This window comes from Crocodylus siamensis, chromosome 2 (assembly GCF_052110815.1).
Source record: "Crocodylus siamensis isolate JL-2025a chromosome 2, ASM5211081v1, whole genome shotgun sequence".
NCBI classification, from domain to species: domain Eukaryota; kingdom Metazoa; phylum Chordata; order Crocodylia; family Crocodylidae; genus Crocodylus; species Crocodylus siamensis.
The window spans coordinates 160,085,631-160,112,649 of NC_143396.1; the positions used below are offsets into that span (position 1 = coordinate 160,085,631).

The 27,019-nt window shown below is 46.0% G+C and overlaps 1 protein-coding gene across 3 annotated transcripts in view; it reads right to left on the reverse strand.

Annotated features, from left to right (window-relative positions):
• The window catches only part of LOC149870984 (albumin-like), a 42,369-nt gene extending 16,803 nt beyond the window's left edge, over positions 1–25,566 (reverse strand). Inside the window, exons 1-8 of one of the 3 annotated variants that reach the window (XM_090031940.1) lie at positions 25,431–25,566; positions 24,558–24,618; positions 23,602–23,734; positions 17,692–17,906; positions 16,792–16,924; positions 13,310–13,407; positions 7,881–8,010; positions 3,781–3,995 (exon numbers count right to left, since the gene is read on the reverse strand). In XM_090031940.1, coding sequence (XP_089888066.1) covers positions 3,781–3,995; positions 7,881–8,010; positions 13,310–13,407; positions 16,792–16,924; positions 17,692–17,906; positions 23,602–23,734; positions 24,558–24,618; positions 25,431–25,515 — 1,070 coding nt within the window. In that variant the 5' untranslated portion in view covers positions 25,516–25,566. The remainder of the gene's footprint in view (positions 1–3,780; positions 3,996–7,880; positions 8,011–13,309; positions 13,408–16,791; positions 16,925–17,691; positions 17,907–23,601; positions 23,735–24,557; positions 24,619–25,430) is intronic. The other 2 variants (XM_090031942.1, XM_090031941.1) reach the window with 2 other exon arrangements.
• Between the last annotated feature and the right edge of the window lie 1,453 nt (positions 25,567–27,019).

A 27,019-nucleotide genomic window follows, 5' to 3' on the forward strand; every position in this document is an offset into this window, starting at 1 on the left:
TGTCATCCTCCCGCTGTACTCAGCCTTGGTGAGGCCGCAGCTGGAGTACTGCATCTTCTGGGCTCCACAATTTAAAAAGGATGTGGAGAAGCTTGAAAGAGTCCAGAGGAGAGCCACGTGCATGATCAGAGGACAGGAGACAAGGCCTTATGATGAGAGGCTCAGAGACATGGGACTCTTCAGCTTGGAAAAGTGCAGACTCAGGGGGTCCTGGTGGCTACCTATAAGTGTATCAGGTACATCAGGACCTCAGAGAACACCTATTCACCAGAGCACCCCAAGGGATGACAAGGTCAAACGGTCACAAACTCCTCCAAGACCATTTCAGTCTGGACATAAGGGAGAACTTCTTTACTGTTTGAGCCCCAAAGGCCTGGAACAGACTGCCGCCAGAGGTGGTGCAAGCACCTACTCTGGACTCCTTTAAGAAACATTTGGACATTTATCCTGCTGGGATCCTTTGACCCCAGATTACTTCCTTCCCCTAGGGCAGGGGGATGGACTCAATGACATCCTGAGGTCCCTTCCAGCCGTAGTGTCTATGACATCTATGAAAGTGCTTGATTGCCATGACTTAACAGAAATGCACAGTTTTACATCACTTTAAAATGGGTACAGCACTTTAAATTAACTCTTGTTAAATGAGGTATTACATTTTAAGTGCTATATTTTACAACACTTCAGCAACCTACAGTGTGCTGAATAGCTTCTGTACACTAGTCAAATTTCTGACCAGTAAAGAAGCCCCAAGAAGCTTCAGAGCATCCCCTTCCTCCTAACCTGGAAAGTGCTGGGAGGTTCAGAGCCCCTGTCCCCACTCCCCCCAACCAAACACTGCACTTCTGTCATGTTTAAGAACACTGTAACTTTATAGTGCTATAAAAAACTGCTCTGTATCATAATGCTGTAAAACTTGCATGGAGCACTTCTGTACACACCCACTGGAATTCAAGAAAGTAACCTTTAACAAACTCAGGTGACTGGTGGACAGGATCTCCTGGGAGGCAAGTATGAGGGGAAGACGAGTCCAAAAGAACTGGTTGTACTTTAAGGAGGCCATATTAAGGACACAATAGCAGGCTATCTCAGTGCAAAGAATGGATGGGAAATGCAGCAAGATATTGGCCTTGCTAAATGGTGACCTCTCCAATGAACTGAAACTCGAAGAAGTATTGTACAAAAGGTGGAAACTTGACCATGTTACAAGGAAGGGATATAAAAGCATAACCCAAGCGAACAGGAACAAAATCAGGAAGGGCAGGGCACAAATGGAGATGTAACTAGCAAGGGACACAAAATGCAGCCAAAATCATTCTACAAGGATGTCAGGAGTAGAAAAAAGGCCAAGGAAAGTTTAAGTCTTTTACTAAACATAGTGTATGTATATATGATGTGAAGAAGGCGGAAGTATTTAATGCATCATTTACTTTGGTCTTCACAACTAAAATTGGTTACCAGTACTAAGTAGTAGTACTCTCAGTACCGACCCGCCCACCTATCTAGGGCAGTCTGCCCAGTCTTTCCTGCCATGCCTTGCTGTTAAGATACTAGCTACAATAAAGGAGGGAAGCTGCCCTTTTAATGCCCCAATGTCTAGGGGCTTATGAATGACTCTAACCTTCCCTTATCGTGTCGCATCCATTGCAGACGTTACACTGTTGTTATCAACTCTATGTGCCCTCTTGGCACAGAGCCCTCCAGCTCCTGTGTCTCTACACCACTCAGGCACTGAATTCACAGCTGCCTGACTTTCTATGCTTCTCTCCCTGGTGCCTGACTCTGCACCTTTCTCTTTCTGGCTCTCTGTGCCTATCCCCGGCACCCAGCTCCATGTCTCTCTTTCTGCACCTCTCTCTCTGGTGCCCGGTTCTGTGCCTCCCCCTCTGGCACCTAGCTCTGCGCCTCCTCTGACACCCAGCTCCATGCCTCCTTTTCTCTGGTTCCTAGTTCTATGCACCCATCACTGGGCTTTGCCCAGATCCTGTGCCCTTTTCTCTAAGCACTAATGAGACCTCCAAAGCTCCCCTTACAGCCTCATCCCAGTCCTCTAGTATAAACCATAACACCAATACAACCCCCTGGGCCACAACATAACAACACTAATGGAGACTGGCTTGTCTCTTTAAGAGGGTAAAACTTCTCCCCTTAGGACCATGTCTCTTAGCCTTAAGTATCTTAGGCTCCTGAAACCTCACTGTACTTGTAGGCAGCAAAGTAGGCAGCACCTAGTCTCAGGTAGCTTAGGGCTCCTTTCCTTGGCAGTTGCTAGAGCACGAGAGAGCTCCTACTAGCTCCAGCCCTGGGTTTATATATCCACAGTGCCCTGTCCCCTCCCAGTCACCTGACTGGCTTCAGGTGCTGGCCAATTACCCTTTTAGGCTGTTGCTCAGGTAACCTGCAGCTGTGGGGTTCTGCCTAGCCCTCTGAGCAGCCTGGCCAGGCTGCTTCTGCCCTTTAAGGCAGCAGGCACATCTTGATGCCATGCTAAAGAACAGATTAGGGATTACTTAGAAAAGATAGTTGTTTTCAAGTCAACAGAGCCAGATGATATGCATCCCAGAGTATTCAAGGACTTGGCTAAGGCAATTTCAGAGCCTTTGGCTATTATCTTTACGAATTCATGGAAGTCAAGGAAGGTGCCAGACAATTTGAAAAGGTCAAATATACTGTTCATCTTTAAGAAACTCAAGAAGGGGAATCTGTGAAATTACAGAACAATTAATCTGACCTTGATACCTGGAAAGATTTAATAGATTTCATAGATTTTTAGGGTCAGAAGGGACTTCAGTAGACCATCGAGTCCAATCCCCTGCCCTGGGCAAGAAAGAGCACTTGGGGTCAGATGACTCCAGCCAGGTGCTTGTCCGGTCTCGTCTTAAAGACATCCAGGGTAAGGGAGAGCACCACCCCGCTTGGAAGATCATAGAAAAGGTCATTAAGGAGGAGGGATTTGATAACAGTCCTCAAATACCTGAAGGGCAATTACAGAAAGGATGGAAATTGGCTCTTTTCCACGACTGTAGGGGACATAACTAAGAGCAATGGCCTCAAGCTTCAGCAGGGTAAATTTAGATTGGAGGTTAGGAGGAACTTTCTGACTCTGTGGGTGGTCAAGCATTGGAACAGGCTACCTAGAGTAATTGTGAAATCTCCATGCTTGGAAGTTTTCAGGAGCAGGTTAGACATACACTTACCTGGGATGCTTTAACCAAGGATGATCCTGCCTTGGGCAGGGGCCTAGGCTAGATGACTTAGTGAGGCCCCTTCCAGCCCTACTTTCCTTTGATCTTAGGAAATTTATTTTTAAAGAGAGGGAAACAAGATGATCAGGAATAGCTAGTATGGATCCATTAAGAACAACCCATACCTGATCAACTGGATTTCCTTCTATGATAAAATACTAGGCTCTGTGAATGGGGGGGAAAGTAGTGGATGCAATATGCCTGGATTTTACCTCGGTTTCAAGGCTGTCTCCAATGAAGAGTCACTTAATATGATAATTAGACCGTAGGAAACTGGATGAAACAACATACGGGACATGGTGGCCTTTTAACAGATAGGACTAAAAAAAACCCTCTAGGATATACTCTAAAGGCCAGATTTTCCACTGCTGTAAAATGACATCACTCTAAAGAGGATACCAGATTTACACTAGCAGAAGATTAGGCCCTTAATTTTGGCAGATTATATTATTTTACGTATTGTGTGCCAGTCTGACTGTTTGTGTACTTGCACCAACTAACGTGAAATACAAGAACATGCAGCATTTGCATTACGTACTCTGCCAGAAATTTATCATGACCTGCCGCAAAGTGGTTGCACACATCTGGATCTTGTATGTACTTCCCAGCTATCAGGGGCAAGTCTTCAGGTTTGTCATCACGGCCTGCCTCAACAACACATTGGCCCTTGTCTATCGCCGCTGTCTCACAACACTTTTTGATTTTGCTGGAGAAGACATTTTGTTTGGAACACAAATATTCTACAACCCGTGCCTGCAAAAGATACAACACAGTATTGTTTAAAAGGATTTCTTTGGGCTTTTATTTTCCTAACTCTTCCAGTGCTCAAGTCAATGCTTGACTTATCAATTTTCTAAGGAAATGCCTGATTTACTAGAGAGGATTATCATGAGGATGCAATCAGCAGAGAGCAGCCTAAGCAAATAAAGCATTAAACGTGCTTCCAGCAGTGGGTCCTGCAGCCTCCAAGAGCTGTGGGTCCTGCAGCTCCCAGCCTTCTCCTCCGTACTGCATGGCCCATCCTTGAAGAGGTTATCCCCATCCTTTAATGTTAGACAGAAGTCCCTAAGACCCAGTCCCTGCCGGTGCCTACCCCCACTCTCCAACACAGGATGTGCCAGGTACTAGCACAGGCAAAAACCCCACAGCAACAGAAAGTCAACTCTGGATATTGCCAGTCTTTGAGATGGAAAAACATCCACATAGACAGGCATCTTGAAGCATTGGGTGTCTCTCACTGCTTTTATTACTCATATACATTTTCCCATTCATTTACCTAATCATTATTAGGTCGGGGGGAGAGGAAGATGAGGGTGGGGGAGGCTGTGGACCACCAAACCAGGTGGCACCCACAAGGACAGCCCAGCCTGAAGAAAGAGAGCTTTGGGAACGTGAAAGACAGGGGGTGGACAGCAATACGGCACAGGTAAGGAACGGGAAGGTTAGAGACAAAAAGCCCTTTAGGACTTGGAGCGAGGGGGTAGCAAAAGCACCAGTCACAGGGCTCAAGTGCCTATATATTAATGCTAGGAGCATGGGGAACAAGCAGGATGAACTAGCGCTCCTGGTTGCACTAAACGACTACGACTTAGTGGGGCTGACGGAAACCTGGTGGGATCCATCCCATGACTGGGCGGTACATATTGAGGGCTATAGATTGTACAGAAAGGACAGAGTGGGGAAAAGGGGGGGAGGGGTTGCGCTCTATGTTAAGGAGCAATATACATCAACCCTCATCAAGACAGAATCAAAGGAAGTAGAAGGACTGTGGGTTAGGCTACATGGGGGGCAAGGAGAAAAGGATTTGGTGGTAGGGGTCTGCTACAGACCCCCACATCAAGGGGAAGAAATAGATTTGGGGCTCCTGAGGCAACTCTCAGAGACCATAAAAGCTAAAGAGGCGGTGGTCATGGGGGACCTAAACTACCCGGACATCTGCTGGGAGACACAGACAGCAAAGTCCCACCGCTCACGCAGGTTTCTAACCTGTGTACAGGACCTCCACCTGACGCAGGAGGTACATGGTCCCACTAGGGGGAATGCCTTACTGGATCTGGTATTGGCAATGGGGGATGACATAGTAGGGGACCTACAGATCAGTAGCCATCTGGGGGACAGTGATCACCTAAAAGTACAATTCAACATAAGGCGTCGAGTGGGTAAGGTAACTAGTAGGGTGAACGTGCTGGACTTTAGGAAAGCTGATTTCAGCGAACTCAGGCTATTAGTGAAGGATGCACTGCAGAGTAGTAGTTTTGAAATGATGGGAGCCCAAGAAGGGTGGCTGTGCCTTAAGGAAGCTATCCTTCTCGCACAAAGCGAGACGATCCCCGTGCGAGGTAAAAGAGAGAAAGGGGCCAGGAGGCTTCCCTGGCTGACCAGAGAAATCCAGGGCAGACTAAGGGCCAAAAGGGGAGCACATAAAAAGTGGAAACAGGGAGAGATCACCAAAGAGGAATATACCTCTTCTGCTCGTGCTTGTAGGGAGGCAGTTAGACAGGCCAAAGCTACCATGGAGCTGAGGATGGCAACCCAAGTAAAAGACAATAAGAAATTGTTTTTTAGATATATAGGGAGTAAAAGGAAGGCCCAGGGAGGAATAGGACCCCTGCTAAATGGGCAGAAACAATTGGTGATGGACAGAGGGGACAAGGCTGAACTCCTCAACGAGTTCTTCGCCTCAGTGTTCCTAAGCGAGAGGCATGACAAGTCTCTCACTGGGAGTGTAGGGAGGCAGCAGCAAGGCACCAGACTTCCATGCGTGGACCCTGAGGTGGTGCAGGGTCACTTGGAAGAACTGGATGCCTTTAAGTCGGCAGGCCCGGATGAGCTCCATCCGAGGGTACTGAAGGCACTGGCCGACATCATTGCAGAGCCACTGGAAGGAATATTTGAACGCTCGTGGCGCACGGGTCAAGTCCCGGAGGACTGGAAAAGGGCCAATGTGGTTCCCATTTTCAAGAAGGGGAGGAAGGAGGACCCGGGTAACTATAGGCCAGTCAGTCTCACCTCCATCCTTGGCAAAATCTTTGAGAAAATCATCAAGGCTCACATTTGTGAGAGCCCGGCAGGACAAATTATGCTGAGGGGAAACCAGCACGGGTTCGTGGCAGGTAGATCGTGCCTGACCAATCTAGTCTCTTTTTATGACCAGGTCACAAAACGCCTCGACGCAGGAGGAGGGGTGGATGTTGTATACTTGGACTTCAGGAAGACCTTTGATACGGTATCCCACCCCATACTGGTGAACAAATTAAGGGGCTGTGACTTGGATTACTGCACAGTCCGGTGGGTGGAGAATTGGCTGGAGGGTCGCACCCAGAGAGTTGTGGTGGATGGGTCGGTTTCGACCTGGAAGAGTGTGGGCAGTGGGGTCCCGCAGGGCTCGGTGCTTGGACCAATACTCTTTAATGTCTTCATCAGCGACTTGGACGAGGGGGTGAAAAGTACTCTGTCCAAGTTTGCAGATGACACTAAGCTATGGGGCGAAGTGGACACGCCGGAGGGCAGGGAGCAGCTGCAAGCAGACCTGGACAGGTTAGACAAGTGGGCAGAAAACAACAGAATGCAGTTCAACAAGGAGAAATGCAAAGTGCTGCATCTAGGGAGGAAAAATGTCCAGCACACCTACAGCCTAGGAAATGACCTGCTGGGTGGCACGGAAGTGGAAAGGGATCTTGGAGTCCTAGTGGACTCCAAGATGAACATGAGTCGGCAGTGTGACGAAACCATCAGAAAAGCCAATGGCACTTTATCGTGCATCAGCAGATGCATGACAAATAGGTCCAAGGAGGTGATACTTCCCCTCTATCGGGCGCTGGTCAGACCGCAGCTGGAGTACTGCGTGCAATTCTGGGCGCCGCACTTCAAGAAGGATGCGGATAACCTGGAGAGGGTCCAGAGAAGGGCCACTCGTATGGTTAAGGGCCTGCAGGCCAAGCCCTACGAGGAGAGATTAGAGAAACTGGACCTTTTCAGCCTCCGCAAGAGAAGGTTGAGAGGCGACCTGGTGGCTGCCTATAAGTTCATCGGGGGGCACAGAAGGGAATTGGTGAGTATTTATTCACCAAGGCGCCCCCGGGGGTTACAAGAAATAATGGCCACAAGCTAGAAGACAGCAGATTTAGATTGGATATTAGGAGGAACTTCTTCACAGTTCGAGTGGCCAAGGTCTGGAACGGGCTCCCAAGGGAGGTGGTGCTCTCCCCTACCCTGGGGGTATTCAAGAGAAGGTTGGATGTGTAACTAGCTGGGGTAATGTAGGCCCAGCACTCTTTCCTGCTTATGCAGGGGGTCGGACTCGATGATCTATTGAGGTCCCTTCCGACCCTAGCATCTATGAATCTATGAATCTATGAATTATGGTGAGTTTTGAGCTTCAGAAACAAAGGCAGACAGATTATATCCCAAATTATAATTAATCTGCAACGATATCTAAGGGCTATAGACCAAGCTGGTGTAACCTGGTTCCATAGCATTTAATAGGTATATGTTTGAATGTTTAAGGCTTTAAATGCCAATCTGTTCTTTCAAGAAATGTGCAGGTCTAGAACTTTGAGCGAGTAGGCAGTAAAAAGTATGGTTCTTCCTAGCTCTCTTAAAAATATGTAAATTCTTAAAAGTACATATGTAACCTACCTTGTTATCCATGCACTGCATCATGTTACCATCACAGCACTCTTCGTAGACACCCTTGAGTTTGTTTGCCACTCTGTAAACCTCTTCAAATGGAGCCTTAGGAAACCTTTGACTAAGAAGAGCTAGTTTCCTCAAATGAAGGAAAAAGATGGGAAAACATGTTTGTCGAGCTCATTGATGAACAGGATACTTGAAATTCATTTAACATTTTGGACCAGCCTAAATACTCGCCCCAGAGAGGGCGAGGCCCGGAGAGGGCGCAGAACAGGAAGGGGGCCAGGCACGGCTACGGCCACCTGAGCCCCAAGCGCGTGAGGCGTGCAGCGCGGGGAGCGCGGTACACAGGCCCCAGAGAGAGGGCGAGGCCCGGAGAGGGCGGAGCGCCGAGAGCGCGATACAGGCCCCAGAGAGAGGGCGAGGCCCGGAGAGGGCGGAGCGCCGAGAGCGCGATACAGGCCCCAGAGAGAGGGCGAGGCCCGGAGAGGGCGGAGCACCGAGAGCGCGGTACAGGCCCCAGAGAGAGGGCGAGGCCCGGAGAGGGCGCAGAACAGGAAGGGGACCAGACAACGTCCCCCGGGACAGCTGCGAGGCTTGGGGCGTGCTAAAGGGGAGGTTTTGGAGGCACGCATTTGCCCATAAGGCTGGGGGAGAGGACCCCACTTTGGAGCGGTAGTGAGACCATTGAGGTGCCGTTAGGTGCGAGTAGGCAGCCTCCCATACTGAACCAATAAGATCTAAGACGTGGCGGGCGAGTAGAGGGTGTCAGACCACCCTAATTGGCACGGCAAAGGGGCGCTCGCGAGCTCACGGCCGCTCGCGGGGCCATCCGTGCCAAAGTGGTGCATTGGCCGGGAAGCCGGCCGTGCGCGGGCAGGAAGCCCGTGTCCCGTTAGAGGGATAGAGGACCCAGGGCTAAACTAGTAGACGGACTCTTATAGTGAGAGGAGAGTGCCGCAGTTTAGTGGCGGTGCAACGGGAAGATACCCATTGCTAGGAATTGGGTAGGAAAGACTGAGGCCTGGACCCAAGGCGGATAAGGGTAGGGCTAATAATGTCGCAGAAGAAGAAGCCGAACGGCCAGAGGCCCGAGAATTTTGTTGACCTGCTAAAAATGGAGGGAATGCAAGAAAGGATAGCCCGATTAGAGCGCGGGCAGAAAAGGTTGTTGACCACAGACCCCGAGGCAGAACCAGGTATGGATGCCCATTATGCAGAGGGCCAGAACCTAGACAGAGACCAGGAAGGGCCTCTAGAAGGACAAGGGCCAGAAATGCTGGTATGGGAATTAAGAACAAGGGAGCTAGTGTCGGGAAAAAGATGGGAAAACATGTTTGTCGAGCTCATTGATGAACAGGATACTTGAAATTCATTTAACATTTTGGACCAGCCTAAATACTCACATTTTGGATAATTTTGAGAGGTTGCCAGTCTTCCCCAGAAATACTGTAGATAAATTTTAACTTACTGGGCTTCTTGAAGTATTAACTGGATAAAATCAAGATCTTGTGTTAAGGTAGGAGCTTACACTAGATAGCACCATAATGATAGCGTAGCACAGGGGTAGGGAAAATACAGCCTACATCTGCCCTGTGGAGGGATTGTGCCTGGCTTACAGATAGATTCCATTTCCTGGCAGCCCCAGCAGTGGCAGCTCCTTTCAGTTGCCACTGCCGGACCCAACCCTGCTGCCTGGAAATCCTGGCCCACCCACCCTGCACCCATTGCTGGGGGTGGGACCCATGTGGGCAGAGCACATGGCTGGGCAGTTGGGGTGGGGCTGCAGGTGGGCAGGGAGCAGTGTCCAGGACCGAGACGGGTAATGGGGCCTGGAATCTCGGAGTGGTGACAGTGCGGGGCCGGGGCCGGGGCCAGGGCTGGGGAAGAGCTGGGATCCACTGCATTGGATCCCTGCCCCTGGCCCTGTGCTGTACTGTAAACACCCCATGATTCCAGCCCCAGCCGTAGAAGCAGCTCCCCACCCACCCGTATGCCCTGCTTGTATGGCTCCCGGCCAGGCTCCATGGAGATCCTGGGATTGTGGGGCTGTGACAGTGCACGACTGGAGTGAAGTCCTGCTTCTGTGTGCAGGGACATGCAGGGAACACATCACAGCTCTGCCCTGGCCCTGTGCGGTCACCCCCACACCCTGCAATCCCAGGGTCTCTATGGAGACTGGCCGGGAGCCACACGGGCAGGGTGTGCAACCAGATGGGGAACTGCATCCAGAGCTGGGGCCAGAGCTGAGATCTTGGGGCAATGATAGCATGGGGCCAGGGCAGAGCTGTGATTCATTCCCTGCACACCCCTGTCCGTGGAATTCACACCTATTGCACAAGTGTGAGGGCAGCAGATCATGGCTGGCCTGGCCATAGCCCTAGCCCCACACTGTTACCACCCCAAGAATCTGGGGTCTCCCCTGCCTTGCCTGACCCCACCAGCCTTGTTGTGGTACAGCTGCTTCCTGCCTTGTAGCCTTGGATCTCTGTCCAGACCCTGATTCAGTTCTGCTGCCACCTACTCATTTCTGTAGCCTGACTCAGTTGTGCTGCCACCACCACTAGCCTTGCTCCTCTCCTCCCTGTCTCTCTTCTACCTCCATCTCCAATTATCTCTCCAATTATCTACCTCAGCAGGTCCAGTCCTGTGGGGAGACCTGTAATTAGGTTAGACTTCCTGCAGCTGGCTGTTGTCCCTACAAGCCTCCAGACTCCTGTAGCCTGAAGTGTGCAGCCTGCTGCAAGCCTTTGCCAGCCAGCCTGCTACAGATGGCTTTAGGCTCTAAAAAATATAATAGACAAGGAGTACAACTGACATCCTCTTATCCCAGGACTGTAGCTTCTCAAATATTCTAGATCAGAATCTAGGCTTGCTTATTGTAGTTTCACCCCGACTTCCAGATACCAGAAACAGAACAAAATTGACAAAATTTGGGTCAAACACAACACAGTAACTGATTCTGAGCTAAATGACACAATTTTATATAATATCACAACTGATGAAATAGCTTTGGGGTCCTAGATTCTACAGACAGCTTATTTGGCTTTACACATCTCTGATTTAGTTAATGTACAAAGTGCAAATCCACCCTGCCTTGTTCCTAGTGCTTGACTTTTCACCAGTGATCGCCATCAACAAAGATTATGCATATTTTCCTTGGTATAAAGCAGTACAACACAACTAAGCCACAGTTCATTACACACTAAAATCAATCTGGGTGGGTTTTTTTAGAGTATTTCAGGAACTTGCTCATATTGGGCACAAGTTTGCCTGGCTTAATCTTTATGCAAAGTTTAAGAATGGTTTCTGGCACAGTGGGTGCATATACATGAGATGTTACATTGCCATAGCAATGACCGACAGTGACATAACTCATTAGCATCAGTGGGCACAAACCATGTAGTGTCTAAAAATGTGGGCACAAACCACAGCGATATAGTGTCTAAAAATGACCGTGCACTGCTGGAACTGCTCAGGTACTGAGCAGTCATTTTGTACATACTAAAGCAAGTGCTAAATGACTGTGCAGTGCCAAATGCACAGTCAGGGGCACATGTAGATGCACACTGTGACTCCTTGATCAAAAATATAAGTGGGTTACATTGACTTGTTTCTGAGGTATGGAAAGATGTACAAATTGTATTGATATCAAAGGATACTGATTATAAACTGTTATGATGCAACAGCTATGTCTGAGTGATTCTGTACAGATGTAGCAAAACCACTCCCACATTAGCTCTTTTTCATTCAAGGTCAAAGTTAGGGCAAACTAGCTAATTTGTGTTACAACAGGATCATTTGGTGGTTAGCCGTGTTAATCTGAAATCAGGCAGAAGAGAGGGCAGGCTGGCACCACTAAGACTGATTTAGAGAGGCATGAGCTTTTGTAGGCCACAACCTGTTTTGTCAGATGCTAGGAAAGGAATAGCAACTAGGAGTCCTGAGTCAGGGAGATGGACGGTACAGCAGATTGGTGCAGGGAAATGGGCAACACAGCAAACTTGTTTGCTGGCATGGCATGGCATCAAATCAAGCATTGTAAAGTCAAAACTGATGTCAGAAAGTTGAAACAGGATGTCAATTTATAAACATCATAAGTGCCGTTCACCGTAACTTGAATGTTGTAAAGTTGAGGACTGCCTATATTCAGGTTATGTATATGAATGTCAATCCATTTTTTACCACAACCTGTTTTGTCAGATGCTAGGAAAGGACTGGCAGAAAAAAAAAGATTTTATATAGAAGGAAAAGGGACAGGTGGAAGCAACACTGTTAAGAGACATAATGAGTGGACTGGTTAGGTCAGTTGAGAAGAACAAGGAAGTCAACACCTGGAGAATCAGCCAAGTCTTTCCTCCCCAAGTGCAGAGGGGCTGGACCCAATAATCTGTAAGGTCCCTCCCAGCCCCTAACAACTATGAAACCAGGGTGAGGTAGGCCCTGCTGGACCACCCTGGACTTCAGATCACTCCTTGGACTGACTGTCTGAGAGCCACGATGGCCTGCAGCAAGCCCCTGCCAGGCAGGAACTGCCTCCATCACTGCTTCCCAGCCTTAGGTACCTAACCCAGAACGGGGGAAGGCCTGGCCTGAAAACAGACACATGGCCAGCTGAACTGGACTTCTTTGAGGGCCAGCCTGGGCTTTTTTGCAGGCCATCCTGGAGGAGGCACCCAGGGCAAGGGCCATGCTGGTGCCCAGTGAAGGGTGATGTACCCTTTGGCTCTGACCTTCAGTGGGTCCATAGGCAGAGGAGGGTGGATTTCATGTTTTACCCTGTATTATACTTATAAATTCTGTAATATGTTGATGGAGAGACAGGGAGGTGGAATGGGCTAAACAGCACTCCCCTCTATGAAAGACAGGGGAGGAGGAGGCAAAGAAGGCAGAAAAGGCACAGGCCTGGGGAGAGGGAAGGCCTCTAGGTGAGTGACAAAAAGGGTGGCGGGGGTGTGGAGGGGCAGGGAGGAGTTTAACTTATCTCTCCTATTTTTAAGTTGTAAGCCACACAGCCTTTGTTGGGAAGGGCAACATATAAATCAAATCAATCAGTCAATCTAAATAAATCAATGAACAGCTAGCCCAGGCAATGAGATAAGGATCCATAATCCTTGTTGAGATCAGAGTTAACATATCAAGTCTGTGGATGATTTCTTGTTCTGCAATTTTGTGTTTGAGTTGGGGGGGGGTTATGTTTTTTTGTTGTTTTTTTAAGGGTAGCTACTCTCAGGTCAGTGTTGAAATGTCCAGGATCATCCAGATGGAACAGCTACATGTAACAGCTGATGCAAGCTCCAGAATGACAGACCCCCCTCTACCCTTTAAAGCAGTCAAAGAGTATGTTTGTCTGTACCCTAAAATTCCTCTGATGTATCTTCAAGTTCCAGGGCAAACAGTCCATTTCACTGTAAAATAGTGATAAGGACACTTACTGTGCTTGGAAAGTTCTCTCTCCAAACGTCTTCCAGATTCCGCAGGAGTATTCATGCCATAGACTCATTTCTGTGGACTTTTCCTTAAGGGCAGCTATCTAGAGTAATAAAACACAGATCGTCAAATGAAATGGTTGCACTTAATGGATTAGAAAAGAAACCCCTGTTTAGAAAAACAGAGGACTCTTTTCATGTAAAGCTATGAAGACAACAAACCAAGAGATCCTGACATGAGCCCTAGCCACTCACAAACCAACAGTTACCTTTCAGTGCATATAGTGCCCCAAACTGGCTACCCTACCTGTTGTGGTATCATATCTTGCTGTGTCAATAACTCAGCTGATTTCACTGAAGTACACAGCTTGTAGTCATGCACCAAAACTCATATTATACTGTGGGAGGGAAAGCTGGGAGACAAATATTAACTTCTAACTTACAAGCACTTACAGCATACAATGAAGAGTCACAATTTTTTCTAAAATTACTAGATTAGACATTGTCCATTAGAGCAGCAGTTCTCAATCTGTGGTACAGATACCACCAGTGATACTCAGACAACCTATCTATGGTACATGTTAACAAATCTATTATAATTACTTTAAAAGACAAAAATTTGCTCGTGGCACTTCAGGTAGAACTGAAAATGTTGTTGGTGGTACTTAAGATTGTATCATTTTAAATTGGTGGTGCACAATCTGTCAGAGTTTGGGAACTACTGCTTTAGAGGTTAAAATTGCTAAGATCAGCATGTAATGTTAAAGGGGTGGTAAAAAATGGATTGACATTCACATAGAAAACCTGAATACAGGCAGTCCTCGACTTTACAACATTCAAGTTATGGTGAATGGCACTTATGACGTTTATAAATTGACATCCTGTTTCAACTTTCTGACATCAGTTTTGACTTTACAATGCTTGATTCAATGCCATGCCATGCCAGCAAACAAGTTTGCTGTGCTGCCCATTTCCCTGCACCAATCTGCTGTACCATCCATCTCCCTGACTCAGGACTCTTAGTTGCTGTTCCAATGCCATTTTTACGGCAAATCTTTGTGTTTCTAAATTTTTTCTTAAAATTTAGTGGGTTTTTTCCTCATACTAAGGACAGGAAAGCATAAATCTGGTGCAGGTGATGTTTCTAAGAAATGTAGAGCAATTACTATGGAGACATTGGCTGAAAACTTTGAAGAGGGTGGGTATTGTGCTTGGCAAGTTTTTAATGTTGACAAAACTGGGTTCTTTTGGGAAAAAAAAAGACGTTGAGAACCTACGTTGCCAAAGAGGAGAAACCCAGGCCAGGGTACAAAGCTGCTAAAGACAGGCTCATTCTTTTGATTGATGCCAATGCTGCAGGTGACTTTAAACTTAAACCTTTACTTGTGTACCATTTGGAAAACCCCAGAGCTTTCAAGGGATATTCTAAGGCATTTCTCCCAGTGATATGGAAATCCAATCCTAAGGCATTGATCAATAAGAATATTTTTGAGGATTGGTTTAATCATCATTTTGTGCCAAGTGTCAGGGATTATTAAAGCAAAAACAATCTTGCATTTAAAGCATTGTTAATCCTCAACAATGTTTCTGGTCATCCACCCATCTTTGATGACATATATCTTGACATCAAAGTGGTGTTTCTGCCCCCCAACACCACCTTATTGTTGCAACTCATAGACCAGGGACTATTTTCTTCCTTCAGGGCCTATTATCTTAGGTGCACATTTGCCCAGACCATCAGGGCAATTGAGAAGGAAGGTGGACCAACTCTGAGGAATTCTGGAGAGGCTTCAACATTTACCATGCAGTTAAGAACATTGGTGAGACATGGAATGAAGTCAAACAATCAAATTTGAATGGTGTTTGAAAAAAAATTGTGTCCTGAGTTTGTATCTGACTTCCAAGGCTTTACAAATACTGTTGAAGAGGTGACTAACAATGTTGCTGAAATGGGCAAGGAACTCGACTAATATGTTGCACCAGATGCTGTTGATGAGTTGCTGGCATCACATTGTGAAGAATTAACTAATGAGGACTCATTGAATTGGAACAGCAAAAAGTGGCAGAGGAAGAAGATGCACCCACTGTTAAAGAGACTTCTCCTCATAAAGTCTTGACAACAAACATGTTGGCTGAGGCATTTCAATATTTGGAAGCTGCTATGTCCCTGTTTGAACACGTCCCAACACTGAATGCAGTGCATCAGTGAATAGGGGCATATCCAACATGTACAACTGCTACAGAGAAATTTACAAGCAAAAGAGGAGAACATCTGTCCAGACTTACTTAGCCACTTCCTTTAAGAAAGCAGACAAGACTCTAGAAAAACCTGTAGCCAAGCATAGCAGGGCACTGTTGGTGCCTGCCACTTCAAGGGCTCGAGCAGGCAGCAGCCAGGTGTTTGATTGCAGTAGCAATTTTAGAGAGCAGGCGATAAATAGGAAAGTTTCCTGCTAGCAGCCACAAGAGAGGCATTAGCCAGCAGAGCTGAGGCTCAGGAACAGCTTGGAGATTTATGGGCTGGGGTTATGGGGATGGAGAAGGCTTCTGGTTCTGGGCATCACCTAAAACTGCACCCTGCCGAAGATGGGTGGCCTGGTGGGACTGCTGGTGGTGTAGCAGCCCCATAAAATGCCAAGCCAGTTACATCCCTGGTGAAAGGCAGGTTGGGGGTGCCTAATGACCTCCAGTCCCCACACAGTCCTAGCTGGGTAATGCCCAGACCTATGAAAGTGTAGAAAGGCCTGTGGCTCAGTTTCCAGCAGAGTTGTGAGGGTAAAAGCAGGCAGCAGGGTACCTGACTGGTCCATGCTGGGGCCAGGACCCACCAATGGGTCAAAAGGGTCAGGGGCCCACCGTGAGGGGTGCCCACAGAGCAAAGAGGCTCAGGATCCCTACAGGCCTGAGATGGGGCCAGGGCCAAAGGGGGAGCCAAAGGTCCCAGAGAGGGGACCACAGCAAATGGGTGAAGGGTATGGCTGAGTTTAGTTGCTTGAGATGCCATCCGCAAGGCTTAGGCAGCAGTGTAGGGGTGGAATGGAGCTGCAGATATTCCCCTGAACATTGGGGTTCAAAATGGGCAGCCTCCCACCTAATTAACATAGTAATTATATATGATCAAGGTGTGGTAGGTGGGAGAGGCGGGCAGTTAGCCCAAAGACAGGTGGGCGGGCCAACATCAGACTGGCCCCAGGAAGCCCCCCATTACTTCAAAGCTCCTGAGAAGACTCCAGCCAAGAACGCTTCAAAAAGTTCAACCAAGAGCCCTTCAAAAAGTCCATCAAAGTCACCTCAAAGAAGTCCTTCCAAATCAATATGATTGCTATTTACAATGTAAATATATTAATGTAGCTATATTACTCATCTATAATTGATTGAGTACAAAATTCTGGGTTATTTTTGGTAAAAATAGGGTGTTGGGCCTTGGTTCAGGAACCAAGATGCAGTTTTCAGGAACCAGTTGTTTTAAGTCTAAGGACCTCCTGTACCTTTCTTTCCAAGCAGACATCAATGTCAGTTACTGCACAACAGGTTTGAACTGCAAGCTTGTAGTCATCACCCAGGGCAAGAATTGTAGGGGCAAAAAGAAAAGGCAACCTTCTTGCAACTCCATAGACATAACTGTAATTCAAAGAAAACACAAAGTCAGGTATTTCAGCAAGAGCAACAAATAACCTCAAATCTATATGAGGCTTTTATGGAAATGTGGATGGGACATTTTGTGCTGCCTCTGAACATCTTCAAATGAGAACTCACTGACAGAGATAATTGTTTGACTTCCTTATATTTAGCCACACCAAGTCTGTAAGAATTCAGTTTTAAAACATTTTTGCCAAAAATTCAACATTCAGTGGCGTGAGGGGGGAAAGCTGACAAGCTTCATTGCCACCCTTCTCTATCTGTTTTTTTTTCTTTTTTTCTGTCCTTTCCAATGATGAAGTGGAAAAAAGAGGAAGGGAAAGAACAGAGAAAATGAGAAGGTAGAAAAGGAAGAATGAAACACTGGAAAAGTGGACATGGAGTTCTTACACAATTTTGTTCTCTATTTCTGTCAAAAAATCAGAAATTCTCAAAATATTTCAAGAAAAAAAATTGAAGATGAACACGTATTATTTTATGGGGGGAAATCTTTAAATGGGAGCAATTAAATCATCCTAATGTTTAGTTGAAATTGCTTCACAAGTTCAAATTTTGAAGAATTCTAACATCTAGCTCATTATTCTAACATCCACACAAATGCCCTGTGAAAGTATATGCGTCATGGATGTGTGGCTGTTCCTACACTTACAGTGACAGCTTTTTGACCCGGTGGTTCTGAGTGTCAACACATCCCATGCTCCCTAGTGAATGTGAGCCACAATCTGTATAATAATAATGAGTTTCCTTACTGTCCCAGGAATGACTGTCTATCTTCCTTGAGCTCCTTGCAAACAGCATCAGGCTCAGGTCTCTGATACGGTGTAAGGAAGGGGGGATAGGTCATTTTGAATGATAGGAAGCAGTCATTTCTTTCAGGATCAGCATTAGCACAACAATCAGCCATTGCCCCATAGAAATCACGAAGCCTCTTGATTTGGCAAATCTCATCCAAGAAAATGGCTTGCTACAGTGAGAAGGGTAAATACAAACATTGCCACGAGTCAGCATTAAGGGTGCTTATGGACAGCATAGTGTAAATGTCTGCATATTTAGTTTTCTGTACAAGAAGACAGAGCTACAATACATGCTACAATTTATGGGCCATTCTGAGCCAGATTCTTAGGTAGATTCTTAGGTAAATATCAGCTTATTTAGATGTCTGTTAAAGAAAAACTGGTTGTTTACTAGGCCTGTGTGAAGTTCCTAACCTGTTCTTTCACCAGTGTTGGATGCTTGCCTGCTCCCAAAACTGTGCTGCCAGGTGCAGTAGTCTGGAAGCTGACCTTGCCTGTGAAGACTGAGGTGAAAAAGTCATTGAGTACTTCATCCTTCTTACGAAGGCCACTTGTATATGTGACGCCATTGCCATGTACACATGAGGAAAATTTCACTTTGTGTGGCTTAATGGTGTCACGCTGTACACATGCAGGAGCTTGGGGGTTTAAAATGAGTTCGCATTGTTACAAACTAAAGTACATCCTGAAGTAGTTTAGTTTGCACTGATGCATTTCCAGCTATTAGATCGTCCCCTGACCATGGGAGAGGTGGGCAGGATCCTCAGAAAAAAAGAAACAGGTCCCTCATCACTTCTGCCTTTAGAATGAAGGCAGAAGTGGTAAAGGACTGGATTCTTTTTTTTTTTTCAGTGGAGCCTGCCTGCCTCTCCCATGGCCAAGGACAGAGCTGCTGGTGAACCCCAGTCCTTCCCTCCATGGCGGCAGTGCTCCCCAGGGCCACCTGGGCAGGCTGCTATCAGGCCAAGTGCTGCTATACCTCAGGGTCTGGGTAGAGTTGGATTAGGCCAGGTGCTGCCTCCAGGCTGGAGCAGCACCCAGCCCACTAGCAGCCTACATGGGTGGCCCCAGGAGACACTGCCACTGCAGAGGGAAGGATTGGGGCCTCCCACAGCTCAGGGGATGCTCAGTTTGCACCGATGCATTTCCCTCCAGCTTGCCCTCCAGCTGCAGGAGAGGCAGGCAGGCTCCACCCCAAAAAAAAGGGATTGGGCTCTTTGCCATAACAATGATGGAAACCCCTAAATTGAAATGGTAGGTTTAAATTAAAACCCACCATTTCAATTTAGGGAGCGTATAATGCAACCCTAAGAATTAAACCCTCATCATGTGGAAAAGCACCCTAGGTTGCCTCCCCCATTCAGCAAGGCAATCTCACTTTCCCTGATCATCCTCCTGTTGCTGAGAGAAGCATTTTGTCTGCATTGAACTTCATCCTCTTGCCTCCAGCCCAGTTTTCCAATCTATCAAGATCTTTCTGAATTCTATTCCTATCGCAGTCATGTTCACAAGGCCAGGGATGGGAGATTCTTTTCTCCCAGCTCAAGCTCCACAGTCGTGGGGGATTCCTGTCTCCCAACCCTGGCCCCACAGTCATGGAGCTAGGGTTGGGAGATAAGAATTTCCCAGCCGGGGCCCCACAACTGTGGGGCCAGGGCTGGGAGATAAGAATCTCCTAGCCCTTGCTCCCCAGTCATGATCACAAACATTGCCCCCACCCTGGCATCAAGTAGTGGGGCTGTGCAAAACAGCACCATTTCATTTTGACTTCCACATCACTGTTCCAATGGGAACATGTGTTTCATGTTGAGATTTGTTTAGTTTCAAAACCACTGTTCCATTTTGTTTCGTCAAAACTGTTTTACTGTTTTGATGCTGTTTCAACGTTTTGAAATAGCCTTCCCCATAGGCTGTAATGGGGAAGCACAAAACTGCCTATAACTTTGTTACTTCTTGTCTTATTCAGGTGAAACTTGTAGAAATAGTAGCCCCTCCTGAGGTCATGAAGTCTGCCAAGTTTCAAGGAAATAGGTTCAAAGGTTTCTGGGAAACTGTACCTCAAACTGTACCTCTTGAAAGCAAAACTTGTATCATGTGCATGTGTTAAGGCACAGTGGGATGAAAACTGCAGGCATGGTAGCCCCTGCTGAGGCCATGAAGCCTGCCAGCTTTCAAGGAGATAAGGGCACCTCAGGCTGCTGACAAACAAACCTCGTGACATGTGTGTTAAGTCACAGCAGGGTGAAAACTGCAGGCATGGTAGCCCCTGCTGAGGCCATGAAGCCTGGCAAGTTTCAAGGAGATAGGTTCAGGGGTTTCTGGGAAACTGCACCTCAAACTGTTCAGAGTAAAACTTGCATCACCTGTAAGTGTGAAGGCACAGAGTAAGCTCGTTTCAAACAATTTTTTTATGCCGTTTTTCCATCCCTCCCTCAGAGCACTGGGATTGGAAGGGACCTCAGGGAAAGATCAGAGTCACTGGCTAACTGTGCATGTCAATATCAGAGCAGTCCTTCCCCCCTCTTCTGCCTCCCTCTCTTTAGTTTCTCTTTAGCTGCAAGCAAGCCCAGTTCTGAAACTTGAAATGTTTGGAAACTTTTGAAATGTTTTGACTGCCCTTGTTCCATTTTGGCTGACAAACAAAAGGCTATTTTGAAGCCTTTTGTTTTGTTTCAATTTTGCTGTTTTGAGCTCAAAACTAGTCAAAACAGCATTGAAATGAAACAGCGAGCAAAATTTCACAAAGCTCTATCAAGCAGATCCCTAGGGCAGGGAGCAATCTCTTGTCCCCTGCTGCCTGGCTTACTGGGAGCATATTTGCTGTCTACATGTGCTGTACTATGCAGTAAGTAATTCAGAGTAAAGTTGCTACTTGTATTTACAGGTAGCAGATTTACTCCCAATTAGAGCAAATTACTGTGCAGTAAGCATCTGCATGTATAGACGATGATAGTTACTGCACAGTAATTAGTTCTAATCTCAAGTAAAGCTTCTCATGTAGACATGCCCCTTGTTTATACAATTTTTACTACCTGTCTGGTTGCAGCTTATTTTTTCATTTTTGAAGACTAAGCCAAAGTAACTTTTGAGCAGTTCTGCCTTTCTTTGTGTCTTCTGTTAATAACTCACCTTATCTATTTAGCAGTAGACCTTCAAACTTCCTTAGTTTTTCTTATCTGGCCAATATATTTGTAAAATGCATATATAAGCTGATCTTCACCAGTTTATTTGTTGATTCATAGAAGCACTTCTGGAAGTACTGAGTAAATGTGATTCTTCTTATTCTTTTAATTTCTTTTGCCAAATGTAGCTCATTTGTTATCCTTGCTTCCCTGATTACACCCCCAGGAATTATGCACAGAAAATTCAAAATTATGCACAGGAAAACTCAAAATTATGCAAAACTAATGACTTTTTTCACAAATTAAACTAAGTATAAAACTATTTTAACCTTCTTTAGAAATATGTGCTGGTACTTTATATGGGTGGGGTGGGGTGGGTGTGGGGAGGATTTTTGAAGGTGTGGGGGGTATGACATTTGTGGGCAGGTGCCAGGGTTGTGAGGTTTGGGGGGGTATGGGAGTATGTAAGGTTAGTGAGTGGGTGTGGGGTTTGTGGGGGGTTATGAAGGAGTATGCAGGGGTGTGGGTATGGGGGGTTGTGGAGGTATGGGGGTGAGGTTTGTGGTGGTGGGTTATGAAGTGTTGCAGGGGAGTGTATGTGTGTGTGTTGGGTTTGTGGGTGAGTATGAGCCCCCCTGCCACACATACCCCCATGGTGCACAGTGCCCACCAGCAGCAGCTCAGCAGCAGTAGGCCCTCATGGTGCTTATGGTCATGGCAGGCAGAACTGCTGACAGGATGCACCTCTGACTGAGTCCCAGAACCTACATGTGCTAGCATGGAGCCAGCCTGGCCTGCTGGCACACACCTTCAAACAAAACCAGGTTGCCTCCATGCCAGGATGTGAGACTTGCAGCACTACAGGCAGGAGCTGTGCATCGTTGGAACAGCTGGACTCCATGCCTCCATGTGCAGCTTCCCACTGGAGTGCTGGCAGCCCCACATGGAGGCACAGAGCTAGCTGACTCAGTCTGATGGCTTGTGGACTGGGATCTTTGCATCATTGGGCCAAGTGGATGGAGCCTCCAACACTTCAGTGGGAAGCTGCATGTAGAGACAAGCAGGAACCCACCTGCCCCAATGGCATGTGAGTCTGTGCCTCCATGTGCGGCTTCCCTCCTTGCCCAATGGCATGTGGCTCCCAGTCCATGCACCATCAGCCCTCCACGTAAGACTTCCAGTACTCCAATGGGAAGCAACACATGAAGACATGGAGTCACATGCCATCAGGCCAAGCTGGAGTGCTGGAAGCCCCATATAGAGGCACGCAGCCGACCCAGCCTGATGGTGTGCAGCCCATACCCACCTACAAATCCCGCACACCCCCATGCCCACTCATAAACCCCAAGCCCACCCTTCCCCCTGCAGCCAGGAGCTCTCTTCCCCACTTACCCAGCTGACCAGTCATATGGCTCTGTGCATCCACATCATGGGGCTCCCAGCTGGAGTGCTAGGAGCCCTGCAGAGGTGAAGGCACACGCCCACTGCAGTTAAATTATGCAAAATTATGTAATTTATGCACAAAATTGCATGGGTACATAATTGCATAATATCACAGGGTATACCTGATTTTGTCCCTGCAAGTTCGTGCTAATTCTTAGTATACATCCTTAATGTTTTGTTCATCCTTCCTTTACTAGTAGGTTTTCTTTTTGATTTTAAGCCAAGAAGATCCCCATGTATTTGGCCTTCTGCTGTTCTTCCTGTGTTTTCTTCCAAATCAGAACAGTTTCTTGTTGAGCCTCCAATACCATGTCCTTTAGAAAACTTTTAGTCCTCCTGGGCTCCTTTATCTGTCAGTCTGTCCACACAAGGGACCTAACCAACTATTACCCTTTGGTGGTTGAAATCAACCCTCCTGAAATCTAGTATCTTACTTCTACTAACCTTCCGCTTTCCCTATCTTAAAATCATTTCCCTGTCTCAGAACTCTAGCATATCATGATCATTTCCTCCCCAATTTACAGTCCCCTTCACATTACCAACTAGTTCTTTCTAGTCAGCACTATACTTAGTATGTCAGGTTGCTTTTTGCTCCAGCACATGGGGTTAGTATGGGGGAAAATGCTCCAGAGGAGGGTAGGGTAGAGGAGGCTGGGGCCAGTACTTGACTGGCCCCAGTAGCTTTCCCTGAGGTTCTGGGGGCCTTCTGGGACTCCAGCAGCAGCGATCTGGGTGCATAGAGCCTGGCCAGCAGCTGGAGCATGGCTCTGGCTGGTCAGGCTCCAGTTCTGGGCAGTACATGCTGCTGCCACATGCACCACCTCAATTTTTTCACACACTTTTTTTTGATACCAGGATCTCCTAGTATCTAAATTTTGTTCTTTGCTGCAAATATGCAGTGTGGAAAACCAAATCACTTGAGTGGGGTGTTTTGCAGTGCCCCAAAAGCCACATGTGCTTGCTCAGGTGGATGTGGCCTCAATGTCCATTTCTAGGCTCCTAAATATGTTTAGACATTTTCTCCCTCCTCCCCCCACCCTCCCGTGCAGTGAATTAAAAATCTATGTCCCAAAGAAAGCCAATGGAATTTAGGCTCCAGAGTCATGCAGGCATTTTGAAAAGCTCGACTCTTTGAATCTGTTGGTTTAAAAATATCCAGCTGGAGGGTGACTTGCTAGTAGAATCAAAAACTGGGTGTCTTCAAAGTTTATAGACCTAACATTTTCTTTGTTTAAGAATGACTACTAAGTGCTGTATCACACAATAGAAGAATCATTGTAACCATGGATGTTTTGCCTACCAGTGATTTTGTGCATCCCAGATCATCCTTATTGGCAACACATCTTTGTGCAAGATCGACAACATTCTTCACTAGTTCACTTATCGATTCATAGGAGCACTTCTGGAGGTACTGGGCAAATGTGATGATGGCGCTGAAAAAAGGCATATTTCTGAATGAGCAAACAACAACAAAACAAAACCACCACTTTTCTTCACATGTAAGAAGGATTCAGAGACTTTTCTTTAATCCATGGCAACCAGAACTGAGAGAGAATCTGTGGTTAAAATGTGGCCAGTAAAGTTAGAGAGCGAGTCTGATGCTCCAAGGCACCTCATTATGGGCGTACACAATGCTTTCTAAATAATCATGAAGAAATGGATGCGAGTGCAAGACTGAATACAAATTACTTTCATATATAAGATGAGTAAACTTAAATGCATAATCCTTCAACCTATTTCCTCTTTAATCCCATCTCCCCCCAGGAGTGTATGTGTTGAGTAGAAATACCTTGGATTAGGGTCTAATCACCTGTGTGTTTCCTGTTACTCATACCCAGGACACATTCAGGCAGATGTTATGAATTGCTAAAAAATATTGTCTGTAGAAAGTAGCTCCACAAAGATGTTTTTAAACAGTTCTCTAGCTTCTCTAGTTATCTTCATGTGTCCCTTAAAAAAACACTGGTCAAGCTGACTCATCCCAGTAGAAGCCAATGAATTTCTCTACATACCCTGCCCAATAACATTAGTTCCATCCTTCAGCAGTTAGCAGAAACTCCTGAGACTATCCCAAATGTAGAACTGAAACTGCTCCAGGACTCAAGGAAGCTTGATATTTCAAAGGTTAACACTTCATTTTTCCTTGTTTATTTCAGCCTTTGTATTTTATCAATAAATAACACACTCTCTCCCCTTTCCACCCCAAACCATGTAGACCATCACCATTACACAAACTATAACTTTATGGTCTCTTACACTGCTTTAAAATGCTCTTCCTTTAAATTGTTGAAATGGTGAGCAATCTCATTCTTGTATTCTGGGGAAAAAAGAAAAGAAAAAAAGAAAAGCATAGCAAGGCTCAGTTTTACATATCCCATGAGCATATAAGCCACCAGTTTTCTTTGGGAGAAGTAGGGTCAAATAAAAGTTTGCAGTTGCCCTACATGTAAATTTAATAGTATATAATTATACAACTCTGCTTCAGAAGCATCCCACAGTACATTTCAATGTATGTGTGCATATGTATATGGGAAACTTTCACCCACCACTGCAGTGCAACCACCTCTGGAATGTGGCAACCATTTTGCTTCAGGAGGACCACTTAAACTTTTGGAAGTGAAGAATCACTCACCTAACTGAAAATAATGAAGACACTGTAGGTAGATAGCACATAATTACTAGAACTGGTTAGATAATGAAGAGAATTATGATGAAAACTTCAGCAAACTGGAAATATTTTTGTTATTTTTTTTTTATCATTTTAAGGACAGAATATTCATGTTTTTATTAAAGACTACCAAATGCAACATGTACTGTGTTTTTTGGCTAAAAATAGAGAATACTGAGTCAAACTAAAAATGTTCAGCTTCTAATAGTAATTATGCAGATTTGGAGGTTTTCAGTTTTCCAGAGTCTGTCTCTGCAAAGATTTATTTATTCAAAAACCCAGTTGGCTATAACATTTAGTTCAAAACTCCCTGCAGTCAAAGGGTGCTTATCCATTGACCTCAGTGGACTTTGGAGCAGACCTTTAAAGTTCAGTTGTGAAATTCTGCAAAATTAAAAATCACTGAAACAGTACTACAAAGCATGGCACAAAAGCAAGTACTTAATGCAGATCTTTCTTACCTGCCTCTTGAGCAAATCTGCTTAAATCCCTGGAGGTAGCAGAACTGAAGAAAAAAATAAAATAAATTAACACTACCCACTTCATGGTTGCAGCTTAATGTGTAGAACAGTGATTCAGGAATGCCAGAAAAACTGCAGAAAAAGTGTTCATTTATATACTCTTCTTAATCCACATCTGTAAACTATTAAACCATACTACAGGTAATCGTTAATTTCCATTTAATAGCAAGACGATTGCAAAATTGTGAATATCCTGGCAAAAAAAAGAATGTGATTGAATTATTTGTTTAATATGTTTGTATTCTGGACCCTTCTATCTGGAAAAAGCTTGTGAATTCCACAACCTAGAACCCACACAGATAAAGAATAGATAAATTACTTCTCTAGATACAAATAAGTGATTCCAGGAATTGCATTAATAAGTTGTTAGCCTAACCCTACAGACATGCCTCTTTTTTTGCTAATACATTCTCAAAAATGACCTGAACTACCATGGAACAAGTACTAGTTTGACCAGCTAGCAGGATTCAATGCAGAAATTCACTCCTGACTTTAGATATAATAGACTGTAGACATGGAAACAAACAAAACGAATTGCAAGTCCTCACACAGTCATGGAACTATGACATGATTGGAATAACAGAGACTTAGTGGAATAGCTGGCATGACTGGGGCACTGTTTATGGATGGGTACAAACTGTTCAGGAAAGACAGGCAGAGGAGAAGAGGAGGTGGAGTTGCACTTTATGTAGAACAGCCATATGATTGCTCAGAGCTCCAGTGTGGAACCAAAGATAGTTCTGTTGAGGGTCTCTGGGTTAAGGCTAGAGGGGAAAGCAACAAGGGTGAAGTTGTAGTGGGTGTCTGCTGTAGACCATCAGACCAGAAGGAAGTGATGGATGAAGCTTTCTTCAAACAGCTAGCAGAAGTTTCCTGATCACAGGCCCTGGGTCTCCTGGGGGACTTCAATCACCCTGACATCTCCTGGGAGGGCAATACAGCAGTTTGCAGACAATCCAGGAAGTTTTTGGAGAGTGTTCAGGACAACTTCTTGGTGCAGTGCTGGAGCAGACAACTAGGGACCATGTTCTTCCTGACCTGCTGCTCACAAACGGAAAAATTGGTGGGGAATGTAGTAACAGATAGCAACTTGGGCAGCAGTGACCACAAGTTAATTGAATTTAGGATCTTGGGGAAAGGAAGGATGGAGAACAGCAAAGTAAGGACCCTGGACTTCAGAAAAGCAGACTTTGACTCACTTAGGGGACTCATGGGCAGGATTCCCTGAAAATCCAGACTGAGGGGGAGAGGAGTCCAGGAGACCTGGCTATACTTTAAGGAAGCCTTACTGAAACTGAAGGAACAAACAATCCTGATACACAGGAAAACTAGCAAGTATGGCAGAAAACCAGCTTGGCTTAACAGGGAATTCTTCAGTAAACTAAATCACAAAAAAGGCAGCTTGTAAGAAGTGGAAACTTGAAGGAACAACAAAGGAAGAATATAAAAGCATTGCTCAGGCATGCAGAGATAAAATCAGGGGGCACATCCAACAAGCCCACATGTGCTTCTTGCTGCATCTCAAAGCA